The sequence below is a fragment of the Bos mutus genome, chromosome 28 (assembly GCF_027580195.1).
Source record: "Bos mutus isolate GX-2022 chromosome 28, NWIPB_WYAK_1.1, whole genome shotgun sequence".
In the NCBI taxonomy this organism is placed as follows: domain Eukaryota; kingdom Metazoa; phylum Chordata; class Mammalia; order Artiodactyla; family Bovidae; genus Bos; species Bos mutus.
In genome coordinates, this window is record NC_091644.1 from 27,218,739 (window position 1) to 27,246,623 (window position 27,885).

General features: G+C 42.4%; 1 protein-coding gene across 1 annotated transcript; it reads right to left on the minus strand.

Moving 5' to 3' along the window:
- ZNF365 (zinc finger protein 365) lies at window positions 1-27,885 on the minus strand. The gene is made up of 5 exons (XM_070364584.1): window positions 27,356-27,885; window positions 24,917-25,673; window positions 9,678-9,858; window positions 3,512-3,549; window positions 1-2,786 (listed from the first exon to the last, which is right to left on the minus strand). Exons 2-5 carry the CDS (start codon window positions 25,657-25,659, stop codon window positions 2,531-2,533), a joined length of 1,218 nt encoding a protein of 405 aa, XP_070220685.1. The 5' UTR covers window positions 25,660-25,673; window positions 27,356-27,885; the 3' UTR covers window positions 1-2,530.

Consider the following 27,885-nt stretch of genomic DNA (forward strand, 5'->3'; position numbering starts at 1 on the left):
TTAGTCATAAATATAGTTTTATTATTATAATATTTTATAATCTAAAAACCTTTATTTAAAATCCAGGAACAAATATTCCAACTTCCATACAACAAAATGACCCTGCAGAATACCGGAAAACAGTGTCTAAGTAGTCTGAACTTTTCAGTTAAGAATCTGTAACCTAGTTTTGGGAAAAGAGAATGAAAGCAGGTTGAAACAAAGACTTCCTCCTTACAAAACAAATAATAAAATTAGATCCATTCTTCAGTTTAAACTCTAACATGTTTTCCTAGAAAACTTTGGTGATTTCTGAAAAAGACCAACTCTGAGGTTGACTACCCATGAGCACAAAGAATGCATTTAAAAATAACACCCAAGTGGGACATGGCACAAGGCTCAGGCCATGGCAGGTAAATGGGATATCCCTTAGAATGAGGTGGCTCGCATGTTTCAAAACCAAATTTATGTCTCTAAGGAAGCACAATATACATAATGCATTTCCTTATATAAGGATCAGAATTTAGTTGCAACTTAAAAAAAGTTTAATATAATAAACCTTAAAATCATTTGTCTTGTATAATGTACACAGAGTAGATAGGGCATTACGGTGCTTTCTGAAGATCACTGGGTACCACTGTCAGAGAGAGCTGTCATGCCCTCAAGGCATATTAAATGAAAACTGAAAACGTAAGTTACATTAAATAAAATGGGAAAAAAATCTGGCTTATACTACCTTTAAAAGCAAACTACTGTCATTACACACACACATTATGGGACAAAGAGCATGCAATACAACAAACCAGTCAAATTTTTAGTATGTAAAAGGTAAGTGCAATCATGGTATAAACATCAATAATAAATAACCTTGGAAGAGGTTAATTCTCCAAATAAACAGTTATTTTAACATTACAGTTTTTACCGTGTCATCCTAACAGTGATATTCACAGCAATGTTTTTTACCACTTGATAGCTGCCTATACACCACGTGAAGGGCCTATCCCCATGAGTTGAAAGTCAAGTGAAGATTCAAAAATCAACATTTTCACTATGATAGGCTCAAAGTATTTGTATAAATTACACTTTTCAATTTACTGGCATTTTACGTAATTGTTTTGTTACCTATTTTTAATGCACTGCTAATCTGATGCTTATTGCAGTAACAATCATAACCCTACTAATGTTAATTAGGTTAAGCTTTAATTTCTAAAATCAGAGAATTCAATTTACATGAACATATATAGTTTAAAAATCACCCACCACAAACATACACCTTTTTCATGAGTATTTAAAAATAAATTATTAATATACTTGACATATACATTTTGTATTTGTTATATATATATTATATGTATATAGTTGTGGACATAACTGTTCTTGTTTCCAAAGGAATGTCAGCACTTACAAACTCTGCGGGAGACCTGATGATATTGCTAAATTTTAAAAACTAACACAGAAATTTATTCTTGAAGAAAACTATAAAGCAGGAGGTTCATGACAGATGGTTCTTTATGGAAACAAAGGCCATTTTAGGGAGGCAGAGAGGGGAGGATGATTTCAGATTCTGGATCCCACATGCACTGTTTATTTCGGAAATCACTTTAGAAAGCCATATACAACAAATACATCAGGTACTCGGCTGAAAGGTAAGAACGTGTGTTTTAGTCATAAAATGGCACAGAAGCAGCAAGAGATGGAAAAGTCAGGCCAGCAAGGAGAAAGTCATGCCTATAGCTGACAGAGAGGCTGCTAATAAACCACCCCCCACCCCACCACCCGGGGGAGCAGGTCTTAGGAAAGAGCTGAGTAACATCTGTGGTGTCTCCTGGGTGGCTCGCAATGCACTAACTGTGTAGTCCACTGGTATCTAACCTTTCTGACCCTGAACTGCCGACGGGTGCTGAGCATAAGGGTTTTACTGTCCTCCCCAACCTCAGCAGTATAAGCAGCTATTAAGATAGAGGCTGGCAGCACAGTCTTAGAGTGCAGAATACTCAGCCAAGGAAGAAAGCAGAGAGGCACCAAAATAAGAATGAACATGCATCCAGAGAAACAAAAAACCTGAATCGAACAAACTGGAAAACAGTCTGTCGAGATGACAACTGAAGTCTAATGGGATGAGTTCTTGAAGCAACCCAAAAACTGGAATCTCGATTAACCAGAATTTTCAGGGAAACAAGAAGCTTTATTTTGGAGGCTCCCAAATTAACTGACAGTGAGGTTAAAAACAAAAAAATTTTTATTTCATAGAATTTTACTGGGCCAATTATTTTAAGAGCTGGAGCTAGCTTCATTTTACTAAAACTTTGGAATAAGACTGATTTCATTATTTTAAAAACAATTCTGTAATCTGCCTCCTGCTTCCAAAAGGGACTTGTAAAAAAGCCTGGTTCACCAAGATTCCCATTTGTTAAATTCTGGTTAATCCAGGTCAATGCCCACATTGACATGAAATATGTTTTATAATGCAGTATGTCCAAAAGGACACTACTGATGCCCCTAGAACACAATTCCCAAAGCCCAGTGCTGTGGTCCAGAACCACCCACCGTTTTAGATGATGTTCACGATGGCTGTTGGCTTTTTTTTGGCCATCTTGGGTCTGATATTGCCTTTCCGGCCAAACCCCAGAGGCTCCCCTTTCTTTGCTGGTCTGCAGAGTTCTCTTGGTGACTCGGTCTGCTCATGCAGGGACTTAGCGGGCTGCACGCTGGCTCTGTCATCCTTGGCTTTTTTCATCCTTCCCTTTGGATGGAAATGGGTCTTGAGATCAGGGTGGTTATACACAGAATGCAGGTGCCCTCGGCTTCTACAGATGATTGTGGGAGGAGGTAGATAAGCAGAAAGATTTAAGTCTTTAATAGAATAAAAACTACTCATGGCACAATCACTTCTATGTGCTAAGGTGGCAGTAATGCTCCAGTAAAACAAGTAATATATTGTATACTGATACTTTTCCTACCACATTGATACGATGGCCTTCATGAAAATGATCTCATGATACTAAATTCCCAGGGAGATATTACTAGTCTTATTTACCAGTGATAGAACCTGAGGCATAGAAAACCTAAATGACTATCGAGGGTAACAAACAGTGGTCTATGGAGAAGATGAGACCAGAACCTAAACCTTTTGACTATTTAAGTGACTTCTAGGGGATTCAAACAAATCTGTAGTACAGCTATCATAAAGTATATGATTCACAGTATAAATTTATGTATAAAATATATATATCAGTGTGCACACTACATTAATAGCACTATAGGGTTACTATGACTACACGATAGCACAATACGAGAAAGTTCTATTACACAATACTTTAAAAAGACTCCTGTAGTACTATCATACTGCCATATACTTATAGACCATTAGCATAAAAGTCACATCCACATTTTTAGAAAGGTAAATAAGCAGGTAAATTTTCACCTGAAGCTCTCAAATACATTTATATTATAGATACCATAAAAAGTGTAACAGGAAGGCATGTCATGCAAACATTAATCAAATGGTCTAAGTATAAAAAGATATACATACAGGCATTTGGGCTTCCTATTTGAGGAGATATCTGTAAGCTGAAGGAAAACAAGACAAAATATTACTTTCACTTAAAGGTTGGGTTTGGTTTTATAAAAATCCTCCTTATGTTTTTCAGAAACTGTATTCCCATTAAGGAAGCCAGTGACTGTTATCAGGAGCACAGCCCATGGCACCATCCATCACTGCAGTGAACAAGAACAGTTCGTGCTCAGCTCTGCTTACTCAGGAAGCCTCTGTGGCTCCCTGTTCTGAGAATTCCAAGAAGCCAGTATCAGCAGATCTCAAAAATTTCAAAAAGTTAAACAGCCCCTCAAGAGAACAACATTTGAAGAAACATGTTTTTAAAAACTGGAATGATGTGCCATTATTTCTCGATTGATTCAAGCTGTATTTGCAGCTAATTTACACAGCTATGACTGGTCACAGTGTATCAACTAAAGGGAAAATTGGCACAAATTTATTTATTGCCTAAAATACATCATTTCTAAAATGAGAGCACACAAAAACCCAACTCCACAACTGTCCTGAGGCCATCTATCATTGAGATAATTTTCCACTCTCATTGAAATATCTGCATGCACTTTTGTGGCTGGGCTCAGAATACCATTTGCAGAATAAATTGATAATTATCATTTTGTGTTCCAGATGTCACCAAACACTTTATAGGCAAGTGTATTTTCAGTGTATTCCCAAGCTTCAGTTCCCAACCTCCCGCATGCAGCCTTCAACTAAAAGAAGTGCTGTCACATTGACAGGCAGATTGACAGAAGAAGAAGGTGACAAAGAGAATGTGGAGAAAGGGCCATCCTGGCCCAGGATGGCCAACACCCACCCCTGCTATACTCAAGTCACCCAAAAAGCCAAGCCTGACAGAACAGGATCTTCCTCCAAGTTTTCTGTATGCAGCTTAAGCCGTAGACAGCAGCAAATCAGAAAGGGTTCTTAAACAGACTTCTTGGTGGCCAAGAAGGTGAGATAGAATTCCTGCCTTCTGCCTTGGGACACAACTGAATGTCACATTATTGCCAACCCTGTCCACGCTGGCTGGGTTTGGCATGGGATTAGTAAATTTGAACAGCAAAAGGCACCTTCCTTGCATGAGGGTCCTGAGGTCTTGTAATATACAAAGAAGGCCCCAGCAAACACCAGACTGGCAGCTTCTGGGAACTCTGGAGGCATCAGCATTTCTACTCTCTTTCCTCCAGTCCACCCATACTCCCTGCTCCAATCAGTTGGGCTCCTTGAATGGATTCAGTGTCTCTATAAACTGTAAAAACTTACAGGGTTTTTCTTCCTTTAAATACTTCCCCACTTAAAAAATCATTGTTATAGAGATATAACAAAATGTTTTCAACTTTATGTGTGTATGTAAACACATAATGTGATGATTTGCTGCATATGGGTACATAATTCCCTTTGGAATTTTATTCAAAAGTGTGTGTGTGTGTGTGTGTGTGCGCGTGCATGCACACGCGTTTGCGCATGCCCGCACATACACACATACACATGTTCCCTTACTGGGGAAAAGGCCAACAGTGATCTGACGGATTATGAGGTTTGTGGGTAGAGGTGGTGCCTGTGATAACGAATTTCCTCTGCTCTCCTCCCTGTGAACACAAGAGGCCAGTGTTCCTTCTGGATCCACAGCTGTAGGCAGATGGAAACGCTCTTCCCACTCAGTCAATCCACCTACCTCCATTTTTTCCTGGTCCAACTACTCTGTCTTTTTATTTAGGGAGAGAAGGGTATGACAATAGGTATCAAGAGAGGCCCTGGTCAACATTTCTGGTTGAAAAAAATATAAATAACCTTGTACTGAGAGCCAATCTAAGTACTTCTAAAGCACAAACATGGTGTCTCAGGATATGACAGCTTTTGGGAAACTGGAAACCTAGCCCTCCTCCAACTTTCCTCTCTGTATATACCCAACTTTTTAGGCCAAAACCATGAATTTGTTCTTGACTCCTCAGTTTCCCTCACCAGCTAAATCTAATCCTTCATCCAGGCCAACTGGTCCTGTTAATTCTCCTCCAAGAACATACCCTATACCTTTTATTTCTACTTTGGCTCTATCTGAGCTGCTGTCCCCTCTCACCGGCCACAACATAACCCATGTCTTATTCTTGCATCCCTCCATCAGTTCCTCCAGAGCGGCACAGTGGTTCTGCTAAAACATAGATCATCTCCTACTTAAAACCTTCCAATGGTTTTTCCCTACGTGTGATGGAACAGATCCACATTCCTTATATGACCAAGAAGCTCCTGCCTGATCTGGACCCCTCCTGCCTTTCCAACTTATCTCCCGCCACTCAAATGTGCCAAGCTTATTCCCTCCTGAGGCAGCTGCACTTTCTATTTCTCTGCCTAGAATGCTCCACTTCCAAATTTTCCAGAACTGCCTCCTTGCCATTTAGGTCACAGTGCAAATGCTGCCTTCTCAGCAGGGCTTTTCTCGAAAGCTTTTTGCTAAAGCTAAAGTGACCATCTCAAACGTGTCATCTTACTTTTTTCTTCATAGTAGTTATTCACTATACGGAATTATCTTCCTTATGTGTTTGCTTATTGTGTGTCCCTCCTCCCTGAGACCAGGGACCTCATCGATCTCGTTCACAGCAGTTTCATCAGCACCCAGTAAGCGCTGCGTCCCCAATAAATACGGTAAATGAATTACTGCTAGCACTAATTTAGCAACCTGCAGGAAATAAATGCAATGCTTAAAATAAGATTATCCAAGCTATTTCATGACCTTCTATTTGAGCAGGTCTGTGAGTAATTCTGGCAGATGGTATATTAGGTCACTTTGTGTCTAATTCGACAGCATGTTTCAGAGCATACAGACAAATTATCTGAGTAAGCACATTGCATTTTTAGAAATCAGCCAGGTGAAAAAGAACATAAATGCTCAAGGGGGTTAATGCCGAAACATTATTTCAGAAAAGGCGCTAATTGTGAGGGGGAAGGAAATTTTTCTAGTGCACAAAAGAATCTTAAAGCTAGAAAGAATAGAGGTACACATCAATCTAAAGATGTCATTACTCTCTGGAGGGGTAATGAGAAAAAGAGGGAGGAGGAGAGAGGGAGGGAGGGAGGCAGGGAAGAAGGGAGATGAAGAGGCAGTGTTGTTTCTGCAGAGCAGCCTTGGTGGAAATGGGGAGAGCCGGCCAGGCTGGGGATGGCATTACCCACGGTTCTGGAGGAGGGAGTTTAGGTGCCGGGAGTTGAAATTTCTGCTCCATCCTGGGGTGCACCCGGGCAAGAAGCTCTCCCAGGCACAGCTGAGGCTCCAGAGGCCTGCACCTTCTCTAAGCTGAACCAAACAGGTTACTACAGATATGACCCATGGCTTATCCTGCTAAAAGCGTCCAAGTTCTTCCATGGCCAGACTGAGTAGTTAGATTACATCAAAGACATGGTAAATGTATTTTATTATGTAAAATAGACTAAGTTAAAAGGAAAAATGATTTTAGGATTCGTAGACTGTCTCATAACATGGCACATTATGGCCCAAAGTAGAGTTGAGAGGACTATACGTGAAAACAGGGAAAACCACATCTGCCCATTCTTTCAGAAATCAAACATCTCATCCTTGACACCTCTCAGGGCGATGTGTCCTCCCTCCAAAAGTCAGCTTACCTCGCTACAGCCTGATCATGCCCTGCTTACAGACATCTCTCATTTCTAAATTCCCACTCAGTCTCAACTGTATTTTATTTGACTTGAATTAAGTTCTTTCCTATGTGGATTAAATCTGAAAAAGGCAGATGGTGTCATGTTTGGGACATAAAGAACAAAAACATAAATATTTACTATTACATGTCCTACCATATTTGTATGTACATGTATACATATATACATATATTTATGTGTACATGTGTGCATATATACATTATGTGTACCTACACACACGTATAGGAGAAGGCAATGGCACACCACTCCAGTACTCTTGCCTGGAAAATCCCATGGACGGAGGAGCCTGGTAGGCTGCAGTCCATGGGGTCGCTAAGAGTTGGACACGACTGAGCGACTTCACTTTCACTTTTCACTTTCATGCATTGGAGAGGGAACTGGCAACCCACTCCAGTGTTCTTGCCTGGAGAATCCCAGGGACAGGGGAGCCTGGTGGGCTGCCGTCTATGGGGTCACACAGAGTTGGACACGACTGAAGTGACTTAGCAGCAGCACACACACATATAATTTTATATCTATACATTTGACTACAAGAGCTGGGAGCTGTTTGACTTTTGATTATATGATAAAGCAGGTAAGAACTAATGACTGGCTATGTCTTTTAAAAGGTGTTCAGTTTCCAAGCTGGAAAAGTAAAGTGAGCAGAGGAAGTGAACACAGAAATACAAATAAAGGCAAGAACTAATGGGCTTCCTTTCTCTCTCCTTGCCTTCTATTATTTTTCTCTTTCTTTAAGAACTTCTTAATTTTGTACAATAAAAATTTATACATTTCGTAGCTCTGCACGTTACTTATAAGCCTAAGTACTGAAAATATTATGGCTACATTTTAATTTTAGAACTCCTAACCACCAAAGTCAGGTGATGATCAGAGAATCTGAGAAGTTTAAAGCCTTATAGAGCATCTAGTCCAACTACTTCATTTTATAGAAGAATGATGGGCCCAGGAAGACAAACTGTCTCACCCAGTCAGAAGCAGGGTGGGAATGATCTAGAAGCCAGGTGGGCTCACCTCACATCTGGTCTCCATGATCTCATGCCACACCTCACTCCTGAGAGAGGGCAAAGTGGGAGGAAGAGGCAGGGAAGAGCTCAGAGTGTCCCTCTGTCTATGACTGGACTTGTAGTTTCCCAAGGAGGTGACTAGGGAACCAAGGAGGGGAATAAAGCTTCCTTCTCAGGAGACCACAGACACCCACCCAGAAAATAACAAATACGTCAGGTAGCTAAAACTGCTTTGATGACAGTTACGGAAAGCTCATAGGCATAACACACTGACTTCCTTCCAATCTACTTTGTTCTTGACCGCTTGCACAGTTGCTTGCACAGGGGCTTGCACAACTGCACAGCTGTAAGGCTGAGTGAATGTTACTACAGTAAGCACTGTGTAAGTCTTCATTTCTTCCCTTCCTCCTTGTCTCTGTACTTTCCTGCTATCTGTGTCTCTCCCTCTGGTCTTCCTTCTTTATCCACCTGCCTTTCATTTCATTCCTTCTTTGTTTATTTAATCACGTTTCCTGTTAAATCTTGGCTTCCAGACTGCTCAGCCTAAATTTTTCAATCAACCAACAGCCACCTTACTAATCTTTTCCTCATTTCGGGGTTAGTAAAAGAATAATTTTTAAATCTTCTGAGAAGATGCTAAGCATAAACAGAATTCAATTGATAATGAAAATGTTATAAATAAACCACTTTAGGTTTTCAAAAATCCATTCTTTGGCTTTGTTGTTTATACCATCAAGGAAACTGTATGGGCAGTAAATGTGACCACCCACATCCCTCATCTGAAGTGTGCTTATTTGTAAACCACCCACCTCCCACCCACCCTCCAAAGAGTCCAGGCAACCTTGATCAAGCCACTTATGAGAGTTGGACCTTCATCTATACTCAGGGTTCTCATTTGGGCTCTGGGGGTTTAAGTCCCTGCAACCATATGTAAAATCATATGCAAAATCCTATTATAGAATACCATTTGGGAATTTTGCTTAGTCTTTTTAAAAATCTATTTAAAGAATCTTTCACCTAGAGAGAATACCAACAAGTGTTTTCCTTCCTATTAAGGGGGGAAAAAGTGATTAAATCTTTCGCTAACTAAGAAGCATGAAAGTTTTCAGACGATTCCTTGATGAGCTCAAAAACAGGATAATACTAATAACTTCCTATCCACCTGACACATGATTGGGACAGATGATTTCTTTGGATACTTCAAACTGTTACGCTGCAACATAAACGTATTTCTACCACCTCAGCCTGGTGTGGAGTTGGAGGTGAAGAACTGGAGACCAGGCATCCAGGGTCTCACTTACTCCCAAGTGTCCTAGGCTCACCTGTTCACTTCCGCAACACAGGTGTGGCTGGGGCCATGCTTTCAAATGATGCCTAGGAAATTCCTGCAAGTCATTCCCCAGCACCCTTTTCTTCTGTCCTTGACCCCACCTGTCGCCTCACAACCCTCACGCCGGGCCTGCAGGACTCACCGCGTGCTCTCGGGGGTCCCCGCAGGGGCCGGCCCCCTGCCGGCTGTGGTAGTACTCCAGCTGCTTTTCCGCTAGCTCGACCCGGTGCAGCAGATTCTCTATGAAGTCCTGCAGCCGAGCTTTTCCTTGAACCTCCTTCTCAGCTGCTGTTTCCAGGAAATGGTTGAACGTAACCACCTCTCTGCAAGGCAAAAATGTCAGAACACAAAACGGAGAACTGAGACAGGAATTCATTCATTCAGTGAATATTTACCGAGAGCCTACCCTGGCAGGCACCGCCCTATGTAGTATGGCCGTGTGTGTTGTGCTCAGTCACTTCAGCTGTGTCTGACTCTTTGCAACCCCATGGACCACAGCCCGTCAGGCCCCCCTGTCTATGGGATTTTTCAGCAAGAATACTGGAGTGGGTTGTGAATTCATTCATTCAACTCATATTTACTGAGAGCCTACTATGTGTCAGGCACTGCCCTACATGGTATGGCCATAGCCATGATAAAAGACATAAAATTACATTTTAGTGATTGCATTGAGAGGTTACATTTTAGTAGAAGATAGTCACTATAAAATAAACATATGTGTCAGTTGGTGATTAGTGCTAAGGAGGAAATGGAAACTGGGTGTAAGGGGACAAAGACTGACAGAGGAAGAAAAGGAGTAAGTGATACTGTAGACAGCAAAGATATCCACCTTTTGGATGGGGCAGCATTTGAATGGACACCAGGAAGCAAGCACAGCCGTGAAGACAGCTGGGAAGAGCAAGCCGGGTCCTTGGCGGGAACATGCAGAATGGTCTCAGGTACAGAGCAGATCGGGGAAGGGCAGATCAGCTGAGGCCGGGACCAGGTAGGGTCTCCCAGGTCAGCATGAGGACTCCAGATTTTATTATGAGACGGGAAACCACTGGCCGCTTCTGAGAAAAGTTCTGTCCTGTATTTTAAAAGTCTGGCTATTAGGGAAGAAAAGACTACAGGTAGGGAAGTATGGAAGCAAGATGCCACACTGAGCACCAGAACATATAAAATAGTCTATGTCCAATAGTATATTTTGAGCTAAGAATAAAACAGTCCAAGAACTGCCATCTTGAGTAGATCCAAGGTATGTTGAGGAAGCTACTATAGCTGACATAGGAGAAGCAACCTGCAGGCTGCCCCTCCCTAAAAAGTTGAGCAAAATACCTTCATCTACATAATTCATTGTGATTCACAAATCCAGAAAAATTTTAATAACTGTATTACTACTTTATATCTTATTTCTAATGCAAGTATGAAAATAATACTTCCCTGAGTTACAACTAAATAAGTTGTTTATTAAAAATTCGAACACATTAAATATATAATGAAAATATCACCTAAAATCCCATTATCCCAAGACCATCACCATTTACATTTGGTAATCGTCCTCACAAACATCTCTACAAATACACACACACACTAGTCAGCACCAACAGTAGGTACACAGTATCACAATTCTCTTATTTGATTTGCCTCACGCAATAACAAATCATGATCTTTCTGGCCATCCTCTTTGTATGTTTTGTCACACCCATTGGAGCAAATGACTTCAATAATTTCATTACCTGTTGGATACAATATTTATGTTGTCTTTGAACTCTCAACCTTCAAGGAGTGGTCCCTCATTTTTCTGGCCATGTTCTACTCATGCAGAACCAAGATTCTAAAGAATCTGATCATTGTCCCCTAAACCTCTTTCATTTTAGATGAACAAATCCTATTTTTTTTTAAATCTAACCTCAGGCATTTGTTCTAGATAGTCAATTAAATTCTATTCCTTCTCTGAATCTTCTCGGCCTCTACTTGATTTTTATTTTCTGCTAAGCTCCATAATTTCTTGAGAGTACAACTTCATGGATGTTCAGCTCAGGAAGTTGGTGGTGACTTCCAACTCCTTTATTCTGTACAACTAGTCAGGTGGCCACTTTTACAATTAGTAATGATTTTTCTCTCACAAATATATTACATTGTATTTTGCCATACTGAAAAGTTTCTGACACTTCCTACAGAGTCAAGCATCTCTGCAAAACTTTCACAATTATATATTTATACAAACAGAAAAAAGACTGGTTCTAACAATGATTCACTCCAAAAAACTACTCATCAAACTTGTTCTAGTTTCCTATCCAGATCAAATATAAACTCAGAGCCCATAAGAATTCCATTATCTTTCAGTAGCTAAGAAGTATTCACATATAAGAAGTAAGAGTCCTTTTGGAAAGTTCTCTTTTGTAATTAAGTTCCAATTCTATTTCCAGATGTTTCCCATGAGCCCTGAATATAAGATGTACACTTTCAAAGCTGTTCAAGCCACAGAGAGACGCCAATTTTCAAGTTCTGCTGTCATTTGCCTTTGCTCTGCCTCCTAGGTGAGTCACAAAACCCCTAACCAGCAGCAAAACAGTGAGGGTCCATCCAGGTGTCACATGCAGCCCTGTCATGGTCCTTAGTTATAGTAGAGAACCTTTGGATGGAACATCTTCATACGGCTCAAAAGCACCACCAAAAACAAAGCCCAGGAAATGGCTACTCCTTCCTCTTTCCAAAATCACGGCTTCAATTTATGTGGAATCAAGCCCGTAATAAAGAGTCCTCTAGAAAGAGAGTGATATTCAGGATAACTGACTCTTGAAGCATCTCCACACTGGTACTTAAAGGAGAAACAACCAGAAACCCACAACCCTCTTGCCCACCAAAACCAAAAACGTAGAAAAAAGAGCCAGTGTATTTTTTCAGTTTATTTTGGTTTAAATATTTACTATATTTATCTCATTACAGAAGTATTTCACATTTATTATGAGAAATATAAAAAGTGATCTATGGAAGACCCAACTGAGCAGAAGCTCAATCACCTTTTCACTGTAACTCCATCATTCAATACATGACACATAATACTCAATAAATATTTATCGTAATCAATGTTTAAAAAGGACAAAGAAGAAACAAAATGTGACCCATAGTCCCATAACCCAGAGGTCACTACTGTCAAGATTCTGGTGTACTTTTTCCAGTCTTTTTTTTTTTTTTTCCTGCACATATTTACTATTCTTGGGCTCTCAGGCTATACAGTTTAGAGTATAAGACATCAGTATTTGACAGCTTAATCCCACAGGATCAACATCTCAAAAGCAAGAAAACAAATCTGAATGCACTGCAGCTTATGATTGCGGCTGTATTTTTACATCATGTGATGTTTTATAACTGGTTCCATATGAAACTTTTTTATTTCATATAAAAGTTTTTAAAACATTAATGCCACTAGTTGATTATGTAGTGTTATGTCATGTTGTAAAAAAGAAGCATCTTTTTCTAACCTCCCTCATCCAATTATCTTGTGCCCTAAAGCTAAGACATTAATATCCTTTTTTCCAAACAACCTGGCATCAATACTAACCTGATTTCAGTTTATGGATGTTTCACATCAACTAAAAAAAAAAAAAAAACAGTGATGATTTAATTCTAAAAGAGAAGTTACACGAGAAAAGGGCTGGAGAAGTTCATCATACTGAGACTGTGTTTGGGTATCTGTATTAGATAAAAACAGGAATAAAAGCTGGTGATTAACAGTGGAATAATATGTGTGCACATATTCACATCCCCCTTTTCACATCCTGTTCAGTCTGGATTAACAATATCCAGAAACACCTATTTCCCCAAGGAATCTTGTGAACTTCCTGAATGAAAGAGAAAGAGCTTTAACTACTTTGCATTTGTGCTTTTTAAAATAATTATACTCCTAACAGTAAAATATCCATTCAAAGTGCAAGGCAGACCAATGGATTTCAATGGAGGGGAGGAGGAAATGTTTGTTCACTGGTGTGGTTTCAGATTCCACACTGCAATTAACCTTTGAGAAACTACCAATTGTCAAGCTTTGGCACAGTATCAGAGCAGAATAGCCACCATTCTCTAAAAGGCTATTAACGTACCTCTCCACTTTCCTACTACCTATCTGTGTGAGACTAGATTTCCTTCAGCTACTTCAACCAAAACAACAAATTTGCAACAGATTAAAGGCAGAACTAAGGAAGTTCAGCTGCCTCCTGTTAAGCCAGACATTAAAAGTATTTCCAAAATTTCGAAAATAAAACCATTCTTTTCACTAAATTGTTTTTGGGAAAATTGTTCTTTTTTGAAATATTTTCATTGTGTTAAACAAGTAATGGATTTAATATTGTTATTTTTATATGAATTAATAACTATCCTTTTTACTTCACTAAATTTTAATTTTTAATATAGTAAACCTTGATAGATAAAACCTCCACAGAGAAAAGTTTCTTGGGGTCCTCAGATTTTTTAGGAGTGTAGGGGGAACTAAAGCCAAAGAGTTTGAGAACTGCTGCCATACCATGTACAGTTCAGTTCAGTTCAGTCGCTCAGTCATATCCGACTCTTTGCGACCCCATGGACTGCAGAACGCCAGGCCTCCCTGTCCATCACCAACTCCCGGAGTTTACTCAAACTCCTGTTCATTGAGTCAGTGATACCATCCAACCATCTCATCCTCAGTCATCCCCTTCTCCTCCTACCTTCAAACTTTCCCAGCATCAGGGTCTTTTCAAAAGACTCAGCTCTTTGCATCATGTGGCCAAAGTATTGGAGTTTCAGCTTCAACATCAGTCCTTCCAATGAATATTCAGGACGGATTTCCTTTAGGATTGACTGGTTGGATCTCCATGCAGTCCAAGGGACTCTCAAGAGTCTTCTCCAACACCACAGTTCAAAAGCATCAATTCTTCAGTGCTCAGCTTTCTTTATAGCCCAACTCTCACATCCATACATGACTACTGGAAAAACCATTGCTTTGACTAGATGCACCTTTCTTGGCAAAGTAATGTGTCTGCTTTTTAATATGCTGTCCAGGTTGGTCATAACTTTTCTTCCAAGGAGTAACAGTCTTTTTATTTCATGGCTGCAGTCATCATCTGCAGTGATTTTGGAGCCCCCAAAATAAAAGTCTCACTGTTTCCACTGTTTATCCATCTATTTGCCATGAAGTGATGGGACTGGATGCCATGATTTTTGTTTTCTGAATGTTGAGCTTTAAGCCAACTTTTTCAATCTCCTCTTTCACTATCATCAAGAGGCTCTTTAGTTCTTCACTTTCTGCCATAAGGGTGGTGTCATCTGCATATCTGAGGTTATTGATATTTTTCCCAGCAATCTTGATTCCAGCTTGTGCTTCATCCAGCCCAGCGTTTCTCATGATGTACTCTGCATAGAATTTAAATAAGCAGGGTGACAATATACAGCCTTGACGTACTCCTTTTCCTATTTGGAACTAGTTCGTTGATCCATGTCCAGCTCTAACTGTTGCTTCCTGACCTGCATACAGATTTCTCAAGAGGCAGGTCAGGTGGTCTGGTATTCAGAATTTTCCACAGTTTATTGTGATCCACATAGTCAAAGGCTTTGGCATAGTCAATAAAGCAGACATAGATGTTTTTCTGGAACTCTCTTGCTTTTTCTATGATCCAGTGGATGCTGGCAATATGATCTCTGTTCTCTTCCTTTTCTAAAACCAGCTTGAACATCTGGAAGTTCATGGTTCACGTATTGTTGAAGCCTGGCTTGGAGAATTTTGAGCATTACTTTACTAGTGTATGAGATGAGTGCAACTGTGTGGTAGTTTGAGCATTCTTTGGCATTGCCTTTCTTTGGGATTGGAATGAAAACTGACCTTTCCCAGTCCTGTGGCCACTGCTGAGTTTTCCAAATTTGCTGGCATATTGAGTGCAACACTTTCACAGCATTATCTTTTAGGATTTGAAATAGCTCAACTGGAATTCTATCACCTCCACTAGCTTTGTTGGTAGTGAGGCTTCATAAGGCCCACTTGACTTCACATTCCAGGATGTCTGGCTCTAGGTCAGTGATCACACCATCGTGATTATCTTGGTCGTGAAGATCTTTTTTGTACAGTTCTTCTGTGTTCTTGCCACCTCTTCTTAATATCCTCTGCTTCTGTTAGGTCCATACCATTTCTGTCCTTTACTGAGCCCATCTTTGCATGAAATATTCTCTTGCTATCTCGAATTTTCTTGAAGAGATCTCTAGTCTTTCCCATTCTATCATTTTCTTCTATTTCTCTGCACTGATCACTGAGGAAGGGTTTCTTATCTCTCCTTGCTATTCTTTGGAACTCTGCATTCAGATGCTTATATCTTTCCTTTTCTCCTTTGCTTTTCACTTCTCTTCTTTTCACAGCTATTTGTAAAGCCTCCTCAAACAACCATTTTGCCTTTTTGCATTTCTTTTTCTTGGGGATGGTCTTGATCCCTGTCTCCTGTACAATGTCACAAACCTCTGTCCATAGTTCATCAGGCACTCTGTCTATCAGATCTAGTCCCTTAAATCTACTTCTCACTTCACTGTATAATCATTAAGGATTTGTTTTAGGTCATACCTGAATGGTCTAGTGGTTTTCCCTGCTTTCTTCAATTTAAGCCTGAATTTGGCAATACCATGTACAGTGCACGCTAAGTCACTTCACTCGTGTCCGACTCTTTGCGACCCTATGGACTGTAGCCCACCAGGCTCTTATGTCCACTGGAATTCTCCAGGCAAGAGTACTGGAGTGGGTTACCATTTCCTTCTCCAGGAGACCTTCCCAATCGAGGGACTGACCCTGCATCTCTTACGTCTCCTGCATTGGCAGGTGGGTTCTTTACTACTAGCGCCACCTGGGAAGCCCTACCATATACACAGTGATCCTAAATCTCAGAACTCAGATGAGGGTGGACAACACAGGCTAGAACCCTGTACAGTGCAGCCAGAATCCCTAAATTTATTTACTCCACTATTCAGTAACTCAGCAAACATTTACTGAATGCTACCAGGTTTGGGATTAGTGCAACAGCACTTATGAACCAGTGGCCGTCCTCATGAAGCTTACTGTCTAACCCAAGGGTCAGCCAACTTTTTCTGTAAAGGGCCAGGAAGTAAATATTTAACCTCTGCAGTTCATATGGTCTCTGTTGCAAGTATTCAAGTCTGCCTAGCACAAAAGAGCCACAGAGGCTGTGTAACAATAAAACTTCATTTATGGACACTGAATTTTGAATTTCATATAATTTTCAAATGTCATGAATTATTATTTGCCTTTTGAATTTTTTTCAAGCATTCAAAAAAAAAACCAAACTATTCTTAGCACAGGGGCTCCACAAAAGCAGGTGGTGGGCTGGATCCAGCTGTGGTAAGGCAGACTCCCCACAGAGTAGGGACGCAGACATTCAAAGAAACAAACATGAAGTTACAAAGCTGAATGTGACTAAGAAAAAGAGTAACAACATGATGCTATCAGAAAGCAGAGTAAAAGACGTGTGGTTTTAAGTTCTCAATACTGACTCAGAATACAGTGCAAAGGTGGAAGGCAGATGAGAAGATAAGGGCAAACCTGAAATTCAACCCAGGTGTGGGTGCAGACCAGCTCTGGGAAAATTAACTGATTCTAAGCTGCTTCCAGCCCTATTTTTGACTTATTATTTATTTTTTTTAAAGGTTAAATATGATTGAAATCAAGGTTTTAAGCTTCAACGGAGAATACTTTTATTTAAAGCAATATCTGATACTAAAGGAAAAAGATACCAGTATACAGTACAAGAAACTGGCCTGAAGCTCGTTATCATGCTGAATGATTTGCAGACCTAGAAATCTGTCAGTATCCTGAGATGCACAGGTATACAGAAAAAGTCTAGAAGGAGGCATGAAGGGAAAAAGCCCCTTCAGTATAAAATTTTATTTAGAAAGAAATATCTGTTCACTTATGCACTCATTCATTTGCAGGATAGCTATAAGCTCTAAAACATAGGTCATACTTCATTTTATTACAGAGTGAATCCCTTCAGTTACTTCTTCAGAAGTAGGTTACTACTACTACTACTAAGTCACTTTAGTCCTGTCCAACTCTGTGCGACCCCATAGACAGCAGCCCACCCGGCTCCTCCGTCCCTGGGATTCTCCAGGCAAGAACACTGGAGTGGGTTGCCACTGCCTTCTCCAATGCATGAAAGTGAAAAGTGAAAGTGAAGTCGCTCAGTCGTGTCCAACTCTCAGCGACCCCATAGACTGCAGCCTTCCAGGCTCCTCCGTCCATGGGATTTTCCAGGCAAGAGTACTGGAGTGGGGTGCCATTGCCTTCTCCGTCAGAAGTAGGTTACAGACAGGTTAATTTCAGAAAAATCAAAGATACACTGTCTAGAAGCAGGTGGAGAGACAGAGGGAAATGCATGTGAACGCTCTGTGGTGTTCACTGCGGTTTTACACTGGCAGTGAACCGTGCATTGTTACTGAGGGACGGCACACTGATCATATCACCCACTGTAATCTACTGTCAACAAACCATTTCCAGCTTTCACGGCCATCCTGTGAGCCTTCAGTTCACCTTGGGCCTCATCAAGGCACATCACCTCCTCTCTGCTCCAGCATTAGTTCACTCCCCTCAGCCTCCAAGCCAGATGCTTACTTCTGCACACGCTGTTCCCTCCACCAGGGTCCCTTCACAAGCCCCCTCTTAATGATCCTTCTAGCCTCAGGCTCCCAACAGGCCGGCCCCTAGACGTGGGCGAGGCGATCTGCTGTGTTCTTCCGCAGAACCTGGTAGCCTGCCACAGCACACTCCAGGGACTAGTGTGCCATCGACACCATCAACCACAAAACCAGGGACTTCGGGGTCCTGGCCTGCCTCTTCACTGCGACTCCCACAGCCCCTAGCGTGACACCAGAACACATCAGGGTCTCCACAAACTTCTGCTGAATGCGTGAAATGTGTTATTAATAACTCCATCTTTAGTCAAAAATCTTGAACTGACTAAAAGATTCTGAGGTTTGTTTGTCTCTTTTGTCAGACAATTATTGGGCCATAAAACAAGTAAGTGACCTACAACAAAGGTACCTTCTACAGAAATAGAGGTGGGATCTAAAATTGATGCCTCTTTTCTATTCTTAAACAACACTTTAACAGCTACCATCCCAAGGGCAAAGCTCTACCCCGTTATTTAAATTTCATTTTGCATTACTGATTTATGAACCTCTTCAGAGTATACGAAACGGTAAAAATACCCCTGGTTAAAAATAGCCTAGCTATTGATCACAGAGCACCTCAGACAGACTGTAATGTCACCCATGAGGCAAATCCTAAAACTAGAGCCAACCGCCTCCGAGTGCTGGAAGCCTGGCTGCTCACTCAGAGCTCGGGGTCAGCTCCTGTGTCCCTGGAGGGGCCCACAAGGTGGAATCCACACCTGCTACACGTCAGGAGCCACATCACACTTCCACTCGGGTCAGCCCTTTGCCTCATCTTTCTTTCATGACCTCCTGGAACACACCAAAAAGAATACAATTCTAATTAAGGACTTAAAAAAAAAAAAGAAGAAGAAAATCAAATTATTCTTATTTGCTCTAAATAGATCAAAACCACATCCTAAGCCCCTCAGTCCAGACAGAGAGGGTGGAAGGGGAAGGGAGGACGGACATGAGAGATAAGGGGCTCCACAAATTTCTGCTGAATGCATGAAATGTGTTATTAATAACTCCATCTTTAGTCAAAAATCTGTAACTGACTAAAAGATTCTGAGGTTTCTTTGTCTCTTTTTCCAGACAAGTACTGGGGCATAAAACAAGTAAGTGACCTACAACAAAGGTACCTATTACAGAAATAGAGGTGGGATCTCTTTTACAAAATTTGAAAATTTTGGGGGGGGGTCTCCAAATTTTATCAGAGATCTAAGAGGGCATGTTTGACATCCTGTTTTTTCCTACATTAGTCTGTAAGTCTGCACGGAGCACAGCCTGCATAGGGAGGACTCCATTCAAATAAATGCATTAAAACATGGAGCAGACACCTCGCTGTTCCACTGAACTCTCCATCTAACGTGAATTTTCTAAGCCTGCTTCCTAGCTATGGGTCAGTCTGGAGACCAAGTTGCCCGCTCACTGCTTTAGTTGATCAAAGATGGGAAAGTGGGTTCAGTTGTGCAAAGGAAGTTACCAAGTCAAACTTGTCTTTCAAAGGACAGCATTCGACAGCCAGCTCTGGATAGAAACCTAAATGGCCATTCCTAGCTCAAGCCACCCCTGGGATGTCTCTTTTAACACACCCCTCATGATGTTTAATGTCTGACTTATCTGCTCATCTACTCCTGTCATAGAAGCAGGAACTGGACTCCTTTGGTTATCACTGTATGACCAGAACCCAGAACAGTACCTGGCACTCAGTAGGCACTCAATAAAGAGTTGTCTTCTGGCCGACACCAGCCTGGGAACAGGACAAATGACGAAGGAAGAAAGTAAAGGTCATATCTATGGCAGCTTGCAAGGGAGGAGTATGGAACGACATGGAACTACAAAGAGTCCCCCTCACTGCCATCCAAGGCTGGCAGTGGCACATACTCCACCCTGACTGGGCATGAACATCTAGAGGGCCATGTTCACAGCCCTTGTTGAAAGCTAGAAGTCCTGAGCTGATGTTCCAGGAGCTTCATATCATAACTATACTGATGATGCCGCCATTCCCCATTTCCCAACACTTCTGATGCTAAATGATGTCACCATGCCAGGCCTCTCAACACAGCAGAGAAGTAAGCCCATTCCAAAACAGGCCAGATTTAGTATTACCTAAGTCTTGATGCTCTGGGCAACCCATTTTCAAAAGTCTGGCTGAGTGAATTAATGGAAAAGGCACTCAGCAAAGAGACAAGAAATTCGGGTTCCCATTTCAGGTTTGTTACTAAATTTTTGTCCCTGTCATTCTACTGTTTCAGGCGTTATTTCTGACATGTGTAAAATGAACATGGTTTCTTTCCAGAACGGAAAGTACACAGTGCCCTCGGGGTTCATCTCTAATAGTCACCTCTCTGATGTCCTTCAATGTCACTGTCCTCTGACTACCAGTGCAAATCCCACCTTTCCTCCTCACTCTTCAGTGTGGCCTCAACACAAGGGAAAACCCTTTCTCCAATGTTCATCAGCTTGAAACCGTGGTTTGTATTTAAGCAGTGAGTTTGAACATGGGTATGACTTATTCTTCCTATGTAGTGTGGAAGCTTCTTAGGGAAAAGGACCAAGAATGTTATGCGTTCCCCCCGCCCCCACACCACACACACACACCTAGCACAGCGCTGGGCACATCACAGGTGCTCGGGCAGGGCTTTCCAACCTTGCCAGCACCTGAGTATGAAGTAAATTTAGGATTACTGCTACTACACTGATGTCCTCTGAACCCCAGGTAACCAAATCGGCCAGGAGTCAGCTACAATCCAATCCATGTCTATCTTTCTAATTAAGGGATACCCTACTGCAAGGCTGGCCAGGGTCGATTTACCTGATCATGGACAGTGCTACCTACAAGCTCTAAATATTCTGGGACAAGTAAATACAGTATCTGTTTGCATAAGACTTTTAAAATTGCACAGACTGAAAACAATGGGCAGTTTCTTTCTTGGATGTGCACTCCAAAAACAGAGATACCTCTCTGTGGAGGTACAATGAGACTCGCTCAGAAGTACAAAACTCTGCCAATTCAAACAATCTCTTACACAGCATAAAGATGACTTCTATATCCCAGCTGGTTCAGCCTATAGATGGCCTCAAGGCAGAATCAGCCCTTAAGTCTTTTATTTCAGTATGAAGAAAAGATTTTTTTTTTTTTTTTTACTTCAGCCATGCTGCACGGCTTGTGAGATCTTAGTTCCCAAACACAGACCAGAGATGGAATTGTGCCCTGTGCAGTGGAAGTCCGGTGTTTTAACCACTGGACTACCAGGTAAGTCCCAAAAAGGATTTTAAAGTTGAGGGGGAAATCCATAATCAAGAGAACCTCATGAAAATGTCAAAATACTAGAAGTCTGCTTATTTTTTAAACCAAATCTACCATCTGTATCTTAAAGGGTCCCCGGAGTTTAAGTCAATTTCAAATGGGACTGTAACAACCTACTTTTTCTCACAAATGAGCCTTGAGAGCTGAGGAGACGTGGGTTCGATCCCTGGGTTGGGAAGATCCCCTGAAGGAGGACATGGCAACCTACTCCAGTATTCTGAGCTGGGAAATCCTATGGACAGAGGAGCCTGGCAGGCTATAGTCCATGAGGTTGCGAGAGTTGGAGACTTAGTGAACAAACAATAACAACAACAAACAGGAGAGCACAGCTCCTGATGTGTTTGTTGGGCAGGCAGGGCCTTCCGTACCTGAAAGGTCACCTCTTTTCTCTGGTGGAAGCCACAGCACTGGAAGGGAGTGGTGAGGGGGGAAGGAGCGTGGCTGAGCCAGGCTCATCTGGTCAGTCACCCTGGCATGACAAATGGACAGCTGGCCTGCTCTGCTCCCCACCCTGCAGTGGGGGTGGGGCTAGCTCTAGCCACCGAGGCCGCTGGCTACAGTCGCTCTCTCAGACCAAGGGCTCCACTGTCCTTCCTGGAAAGAACACTCTTTCAGTCCTATTTTATGTACAGAAAGAGTGATTATTTGAGGCATGAATACAGAAATTAATGGGACAGGCCAAACGAATGCGTAACAAAATGAAGACTTTGTTTATCTTATGTTTAAAAGTTTAAGGCAGTTTCACTACATTTTCACTTAAAGTGGTTTTTGTTCTGTTTTTGTCACTGCTGTTTTTCCCCTGGTAGTCCAAAAATGTCATACTAAAACTCAACTCATAATTTATCCTTAGGTATACACCCCAAAATGTGAACAAAGATATATGTACATGGACATTAACTGAGACATTACTTTTTAATACCAGGAAAATGGAACAAAACCCAGGTACTCCTCAGTAGCAAACAGATTAGAACAGTATGTGTCATGATTCCACTGGGAAAACACAGTAACTCTATACGTGCACATAAAGTACCTATGACTGTATGCATGCGGGAAAGGTCCATAAGGATATCCACTGACCTAAACAGTGGCTGTCTCCAGAGAATGGGGAGGGGGATACCTGAAGAGGAGGGAGGACTTTAACACATACAATTTTGCCCTGTTAAATCTTATTTTTACGAATATATTTAGTTTTCTAATTGGTCCTCTGGTAACAGCACTGGATTAACCATATATAACATATTATCACTGCTGATTCATGCATGGCCCACTTTTATTGAAGTTATTTGACCAGTGATTTTTCTAATAATAAAGCACCCTCGAACACAAAATGAAAGTTAGATCCTTGACAATAACCTGCTGCTGCTAAGTAACTTGAGTCGTGTCCGACTCTGTGTGACCCCATAGACGGCAGCCCACCAGGCTCCCCCATCCATGGGATTCTCCAGGCAAGAACACTGGAGTGGGTTGCCATTTCCTTCTCCAGTGTTTTGATATTTGGCAAAACTAATACAATTATGTAAAGTTTTAAAATAAAATAAAATTAAAAAAAAAAAAAAAAGAAAGTGAAAAGTGAAAGTGAAGTCGCTCAGTCGGGTCCAACCCTCAGCGACCCCATGGACTGCAGCCTTCCAGGCTCCTCTGCCCATGGGATTTTCCAGGCAGGAGTACTGGAGTGGGGTGCCATTGCCTTCTCCGACAATAACCCAGATCTAACCATATGCTCCTCCCTACCATCGTATTGTTTTCCCATGTTCCAGGGAACCACCACCCCAAAGCCCATCTCCCTTATTACTTGTGTACTTAATAAATAAAACATGACAAATAAATAAATGCACACAATTAATTTGGTTGCCTTTTAAACTGACTGCTCTTCCACCAAACAGAAATGTCACAAATTTAGCTCCACGCTCTTCTCTGCACATAAAGCAATGCCATCTGCCGTTTCCTCAGTGGTGCAGTGTTACTCACCCTTGGTGCTACAGCAAGTCAAGGCACTAACTTCCCACCAGGAAATACCAAGAGCCAAGAGCGAGACATTTTTCAAAGGAGATCATTTCCATAGGAGTAAAGTAAATCAGTGGCTGATTCAAATCTGTCCTCACCACATGATTTAAAAAAAGTATCTAGTTGAGCAGTGCAGGCTTTTTCTCCAGGCAGGCGGTAAGCATTTAGTAATAGCAAGTGATGATCTCTTTAATACATAGGATTTCTCAGCCTCTTACCAAGTGGAGGAAGCTTTAATTACTACATTTTAAGAGACAACACCAGATAGAAGAGTGCCAGAGGACAAAGAAAGCATGAAATTAAGTCAATCTGTATAGCACACCTCAAATTATTTGAAAACCTTCCTTTTAGGCTGTTTCAGTCAATCAATTTTTATTTCCTTTGGTTCTATGAATTCTGAGCCTCCACTTAAAATTAAACCCAACATTCTGCATTTGGGATATAACACTGCATTGTTACATATACTTTTCTAGTTTGAGATGAATCCATACTTATTGATAAGGAAATGCTTTTCCAAGTATGATAATTTTTAAACTAACAGCTTCTCCAATCACCTGTAATTTGTAAAAACCAGCGTCAACTCTGCAAGCAGGCATGACTAAGTCTAGTATTTTACAAAAAGAAAATTCTCAAACTTAAATCATAAAAGTATGGCAATCTCAGATGCTTCCTCTGGGTTTCCTAATGTCTGCTTCTTTGAAATAAAAATTATTATTAACAGATTCTCAGCTACTAATATTTAATTAACACAGACAGGTAATACAAAATGGCTAAGAAGCAAAAATTATTTATATTTAGACCATATTGGAGAAGGAAATGGCAACCCACTCCAGTGTTCTTGTCTGGAGAATCCCAGGGATGGGGGAGCTTGGTAGGCTGCCATCTATGGGGTCGCACAGAGTCGGACACGACTGAAGCGACTTAGCAGCAACAGCAGACTATATTTTTATATTTGAATAAGACAACATCTCATGTTCTTGATTTTATTACATGGAGTTGTCAATAAGACAGGGTGCCCAGCACTCCCTTTCTGCCTTCCCATTCAACTCAACACCCTATCCCCCCACCCCCTACCCCCCCCCCCACACACACACACACACATACACCAGGAATGGATCCCACCATGGACAGAGGACACTTGTAGTAGACATTTGTAATGTCTACAGTTTCTAAGGTGAGAAGGAATACAATATTTCAACTTTCAGGTTGCTGAGCTGGAGGCCATAGCAGAGACGGTAAACTGTACTAAAAGTCTTGAGTCTCCCACATTCAACTATATCAATGGGAGACTGCAGCAAGGTACCTGCAAGCAATTAAAACCAAACTATGCTTCACACTTGAGTGTAACGTGGGAGTGGGTGGGAAGTGTCTAAAGCAAGGGGTTAGCATCCATTTTCAACGCCACTTACTCTTCTTTCCTGAGAAGCTCCTCTTCGGATTCCGTCAGGCGTTGCCTCAGGGCTGCGATCATCTCCACGGCCACATCCACCTGTCTGTTCAGGGCTCGCTCTCGTCTCTGAACTTCCTGCTTCTTCTGCGTCAGTTGCACAAATGCCGCCCGAACTTCCAACAGTTCAGCAGTTTTCTGGGCCAGTTCTTTGGTGAGTTTATCAATCCTCTTCTCTATGGTCCTGTCCACAGCCTCGACCATCCGACTGAACTTTTCTCTGACATGTGCCTCGAAAGCTGCTTTGGTGTCTGGGGCAGGAAGGCCTGGACTGGCCCTCGGGGCATCCGGCGAGTCTGCACGTAGGTCTACTGTAGTGTAGGTCTGCACGTACGACACAGGCCTCTCTGCCACCATCTCGAATGGCTTCCTGTCCTTGGAGTGTTCGTGCGAAATACTATACAAGTTAACATAGCTCGGTTTCTGCTTTACTATGTTGCCACAGCTCTGCAGTTTTCCCTGTTTCGGGGGTTCGGAGGAAGTGACCAGGTCTGTGTCTTTGAGGGATGGAAAGAGGCTGCATTTTGTCAAGAGGGTTCTCTCCTGGTAGCTGTGACTAAATTCCAGATGGGCCCTCAACGAGGACAGGCTTCTAAATCTGGTATGGTCCCCACACCTCGGGCAACGGAAGGGCAGGCACACAGCGACATTCTCAAAGGACTCCTGCCAGGGGTATCTGCTTTCCTCAAAGGCCTTCTGTTGCATTACTCTAAAAGTTCCTGGGCAGGGAAGAATAAAACAAGTAGTTTGCATGTCTGTTTAAAAAAATACTACTGAAATGAGCTGATCTCCATGGGGACAGAGGCTTTGAAATTCCAAATTACTTTTACATATAATAACTAATTAAAATTAAAACGTATAATCCAAGAGCCAAATCCAACAACATTCCACTCATTTCCATATTGTCTACTGCTGCTTTGAGCTAAAGGATGGAGGTGAATAGTTGAGATGGAGGCCCTATAGCAGGCTAATTCAAAATACTTTCTACTTGGTCTTTACAGAAAAAGTCTGTCAACCCCTACTTAAAGATAAAAAAGATGGTTATCACTCCCTTTTCACAGATGAGGAAACTGGAGCAAGGAGGTAAAGCAATTAATCCAAGGCCAAAAGGAAGTGTCAGATTCCCACACGGAATTCAACTTTCCTGCCCTCCTGAATTTAGTACAGTCACTGCAAAAACACACACTATTTTACTGAGGACCCTGATAAACATGAAAAAAAAAAAAAAAAGAGAGAGAGAGAGAAACTCATATGAATTGTCAAAACAGGTCCTAAGACAGCAAACTCAGCAACCTTTCTCAAATATAGGAAAAGTATCACTCAAACTAGTGCAGTGGCATTAAGCACACTATCAGCTGAAAAATTTTCAATCTGAGATTTCTGCCCTTAATTTTAAAATTATTGCTGTGATGATTTAAATTAAAGTGTTATCATAATAATGCTGCTCCCCTAATACTCCAGATTTACTGAAATCTGGAAACCCAATGTATCAAAATACTAAGTGGGGCCACAGATAAGGTTTTACTAAAACAGAGTGTTCTGGATGGATTTGTCTCGACTCTGATCCTGTTTTAACATGACGACCTCTAGGGTGGCCAAAGTTTGAACCATGTAGGTAACAGCATAACTCTTAGTAAAGGGAAGTTCTTATTTCCTCGTAGAAATTTATTTTCTTAACCCTAGCAACAGATGACTGTTAGCAGCCCAATTCTGCCAGCAGGGCATATCTAGTCCCTCCAGGAATGGTTTCTTAAATGTAAGTAATAAGCACGGGACCCCAAAGGGAGGGAGCCAAGGGTCTTGGCTAAAAAGTACTATTATTGGGCCCTCAACCTCTTTGAAAGCAGAGGTGCCAGTGGTCCCCACACAGTAGACAAAGCTTCCATGTTAATAAGCCTCTGCCCCCAAAGAGGGGAACCTCTTCCTGTGCTACAGCAAGCTGTTTAAACACGCGTGTTCTGGGGACAGGAGGCCAACTCTGGCCGAAAACGCAGGCCAGACGTGAAAGAAGGGGTACCAGAATTCCAGGGAGTAATGGGGAAGGAATGGCATCCCCGGATGGGGAAACCCGTGCTGATGCACCCCGGGAGTGCGCCAGCTTTCAAGAGCCCAGCGGGGGCCCCAGTTCACAGGGTTGGCAGACAAGCCCTAATTTCCTCTGCCTTAAGCGGGGCAGGCTGGAAATGAGTGTGCCTCGGGGGTCCCGGCTCTCCCCACCCCAGCTCCTCTGCGTGCCAGCCCGCCGGTGCCAGAGTGGATACGTGCGCACACGAGTGCCCGCAGGCGAGGGCCGAGATGCCCAGCTCCCCGCCGTGGTGCGGGACGGGACCTGCTGCCCAGCCCGGACGGCCCCCTCTGCCGCGCCCCCTGGGCCGGGCCGCGGGCGCAGATGCCCACTTACCCGACTTGTTGCTGCAGCTGCTGCTGCTGCCACGACGGTGCTACTGCTGCGGGAACGAAGCGGTTTTCAGCAGAGCCGTAAATCAGGCTGAGCGGGCCTGCTCTCACCCCCCGCGCACCCCCGCGCTGGGACCAAAGCGGCTTCCAGGGCGGAGCGTGGCGCGTGCCAGCGGGGGCGGCGTGCGCGGTTGCCGGGACCCCGCGCGCGGAGAGAGCTTTCGCCTCGGGGGTCCCGGACCGCCGTGGTCCCGCGGGGACACCCCAGCTCTTCCCGGCTGCCGAGAGCACCGTCTGCCCTCTCCCAGCCGCGGAGCGGGATGGGGCTCAGGATTCCACTGACATCACCGGCAGAGGTGCCGGGATCTCTCCCCGCTCCGGGGGAGGAAGGGGGAAAGCGTGCCAGCCTCTGAAGCGCTGCGCTTTCTGCAGGCCCTGGCAGGGTTTGTTTGGACTTTACAGTTATCGGGGAGCGGGAGAGTGTGCGTCAGGATGAAGCACGGCCGGGCATCTTCTTTGAAAATCTGCCAGCAG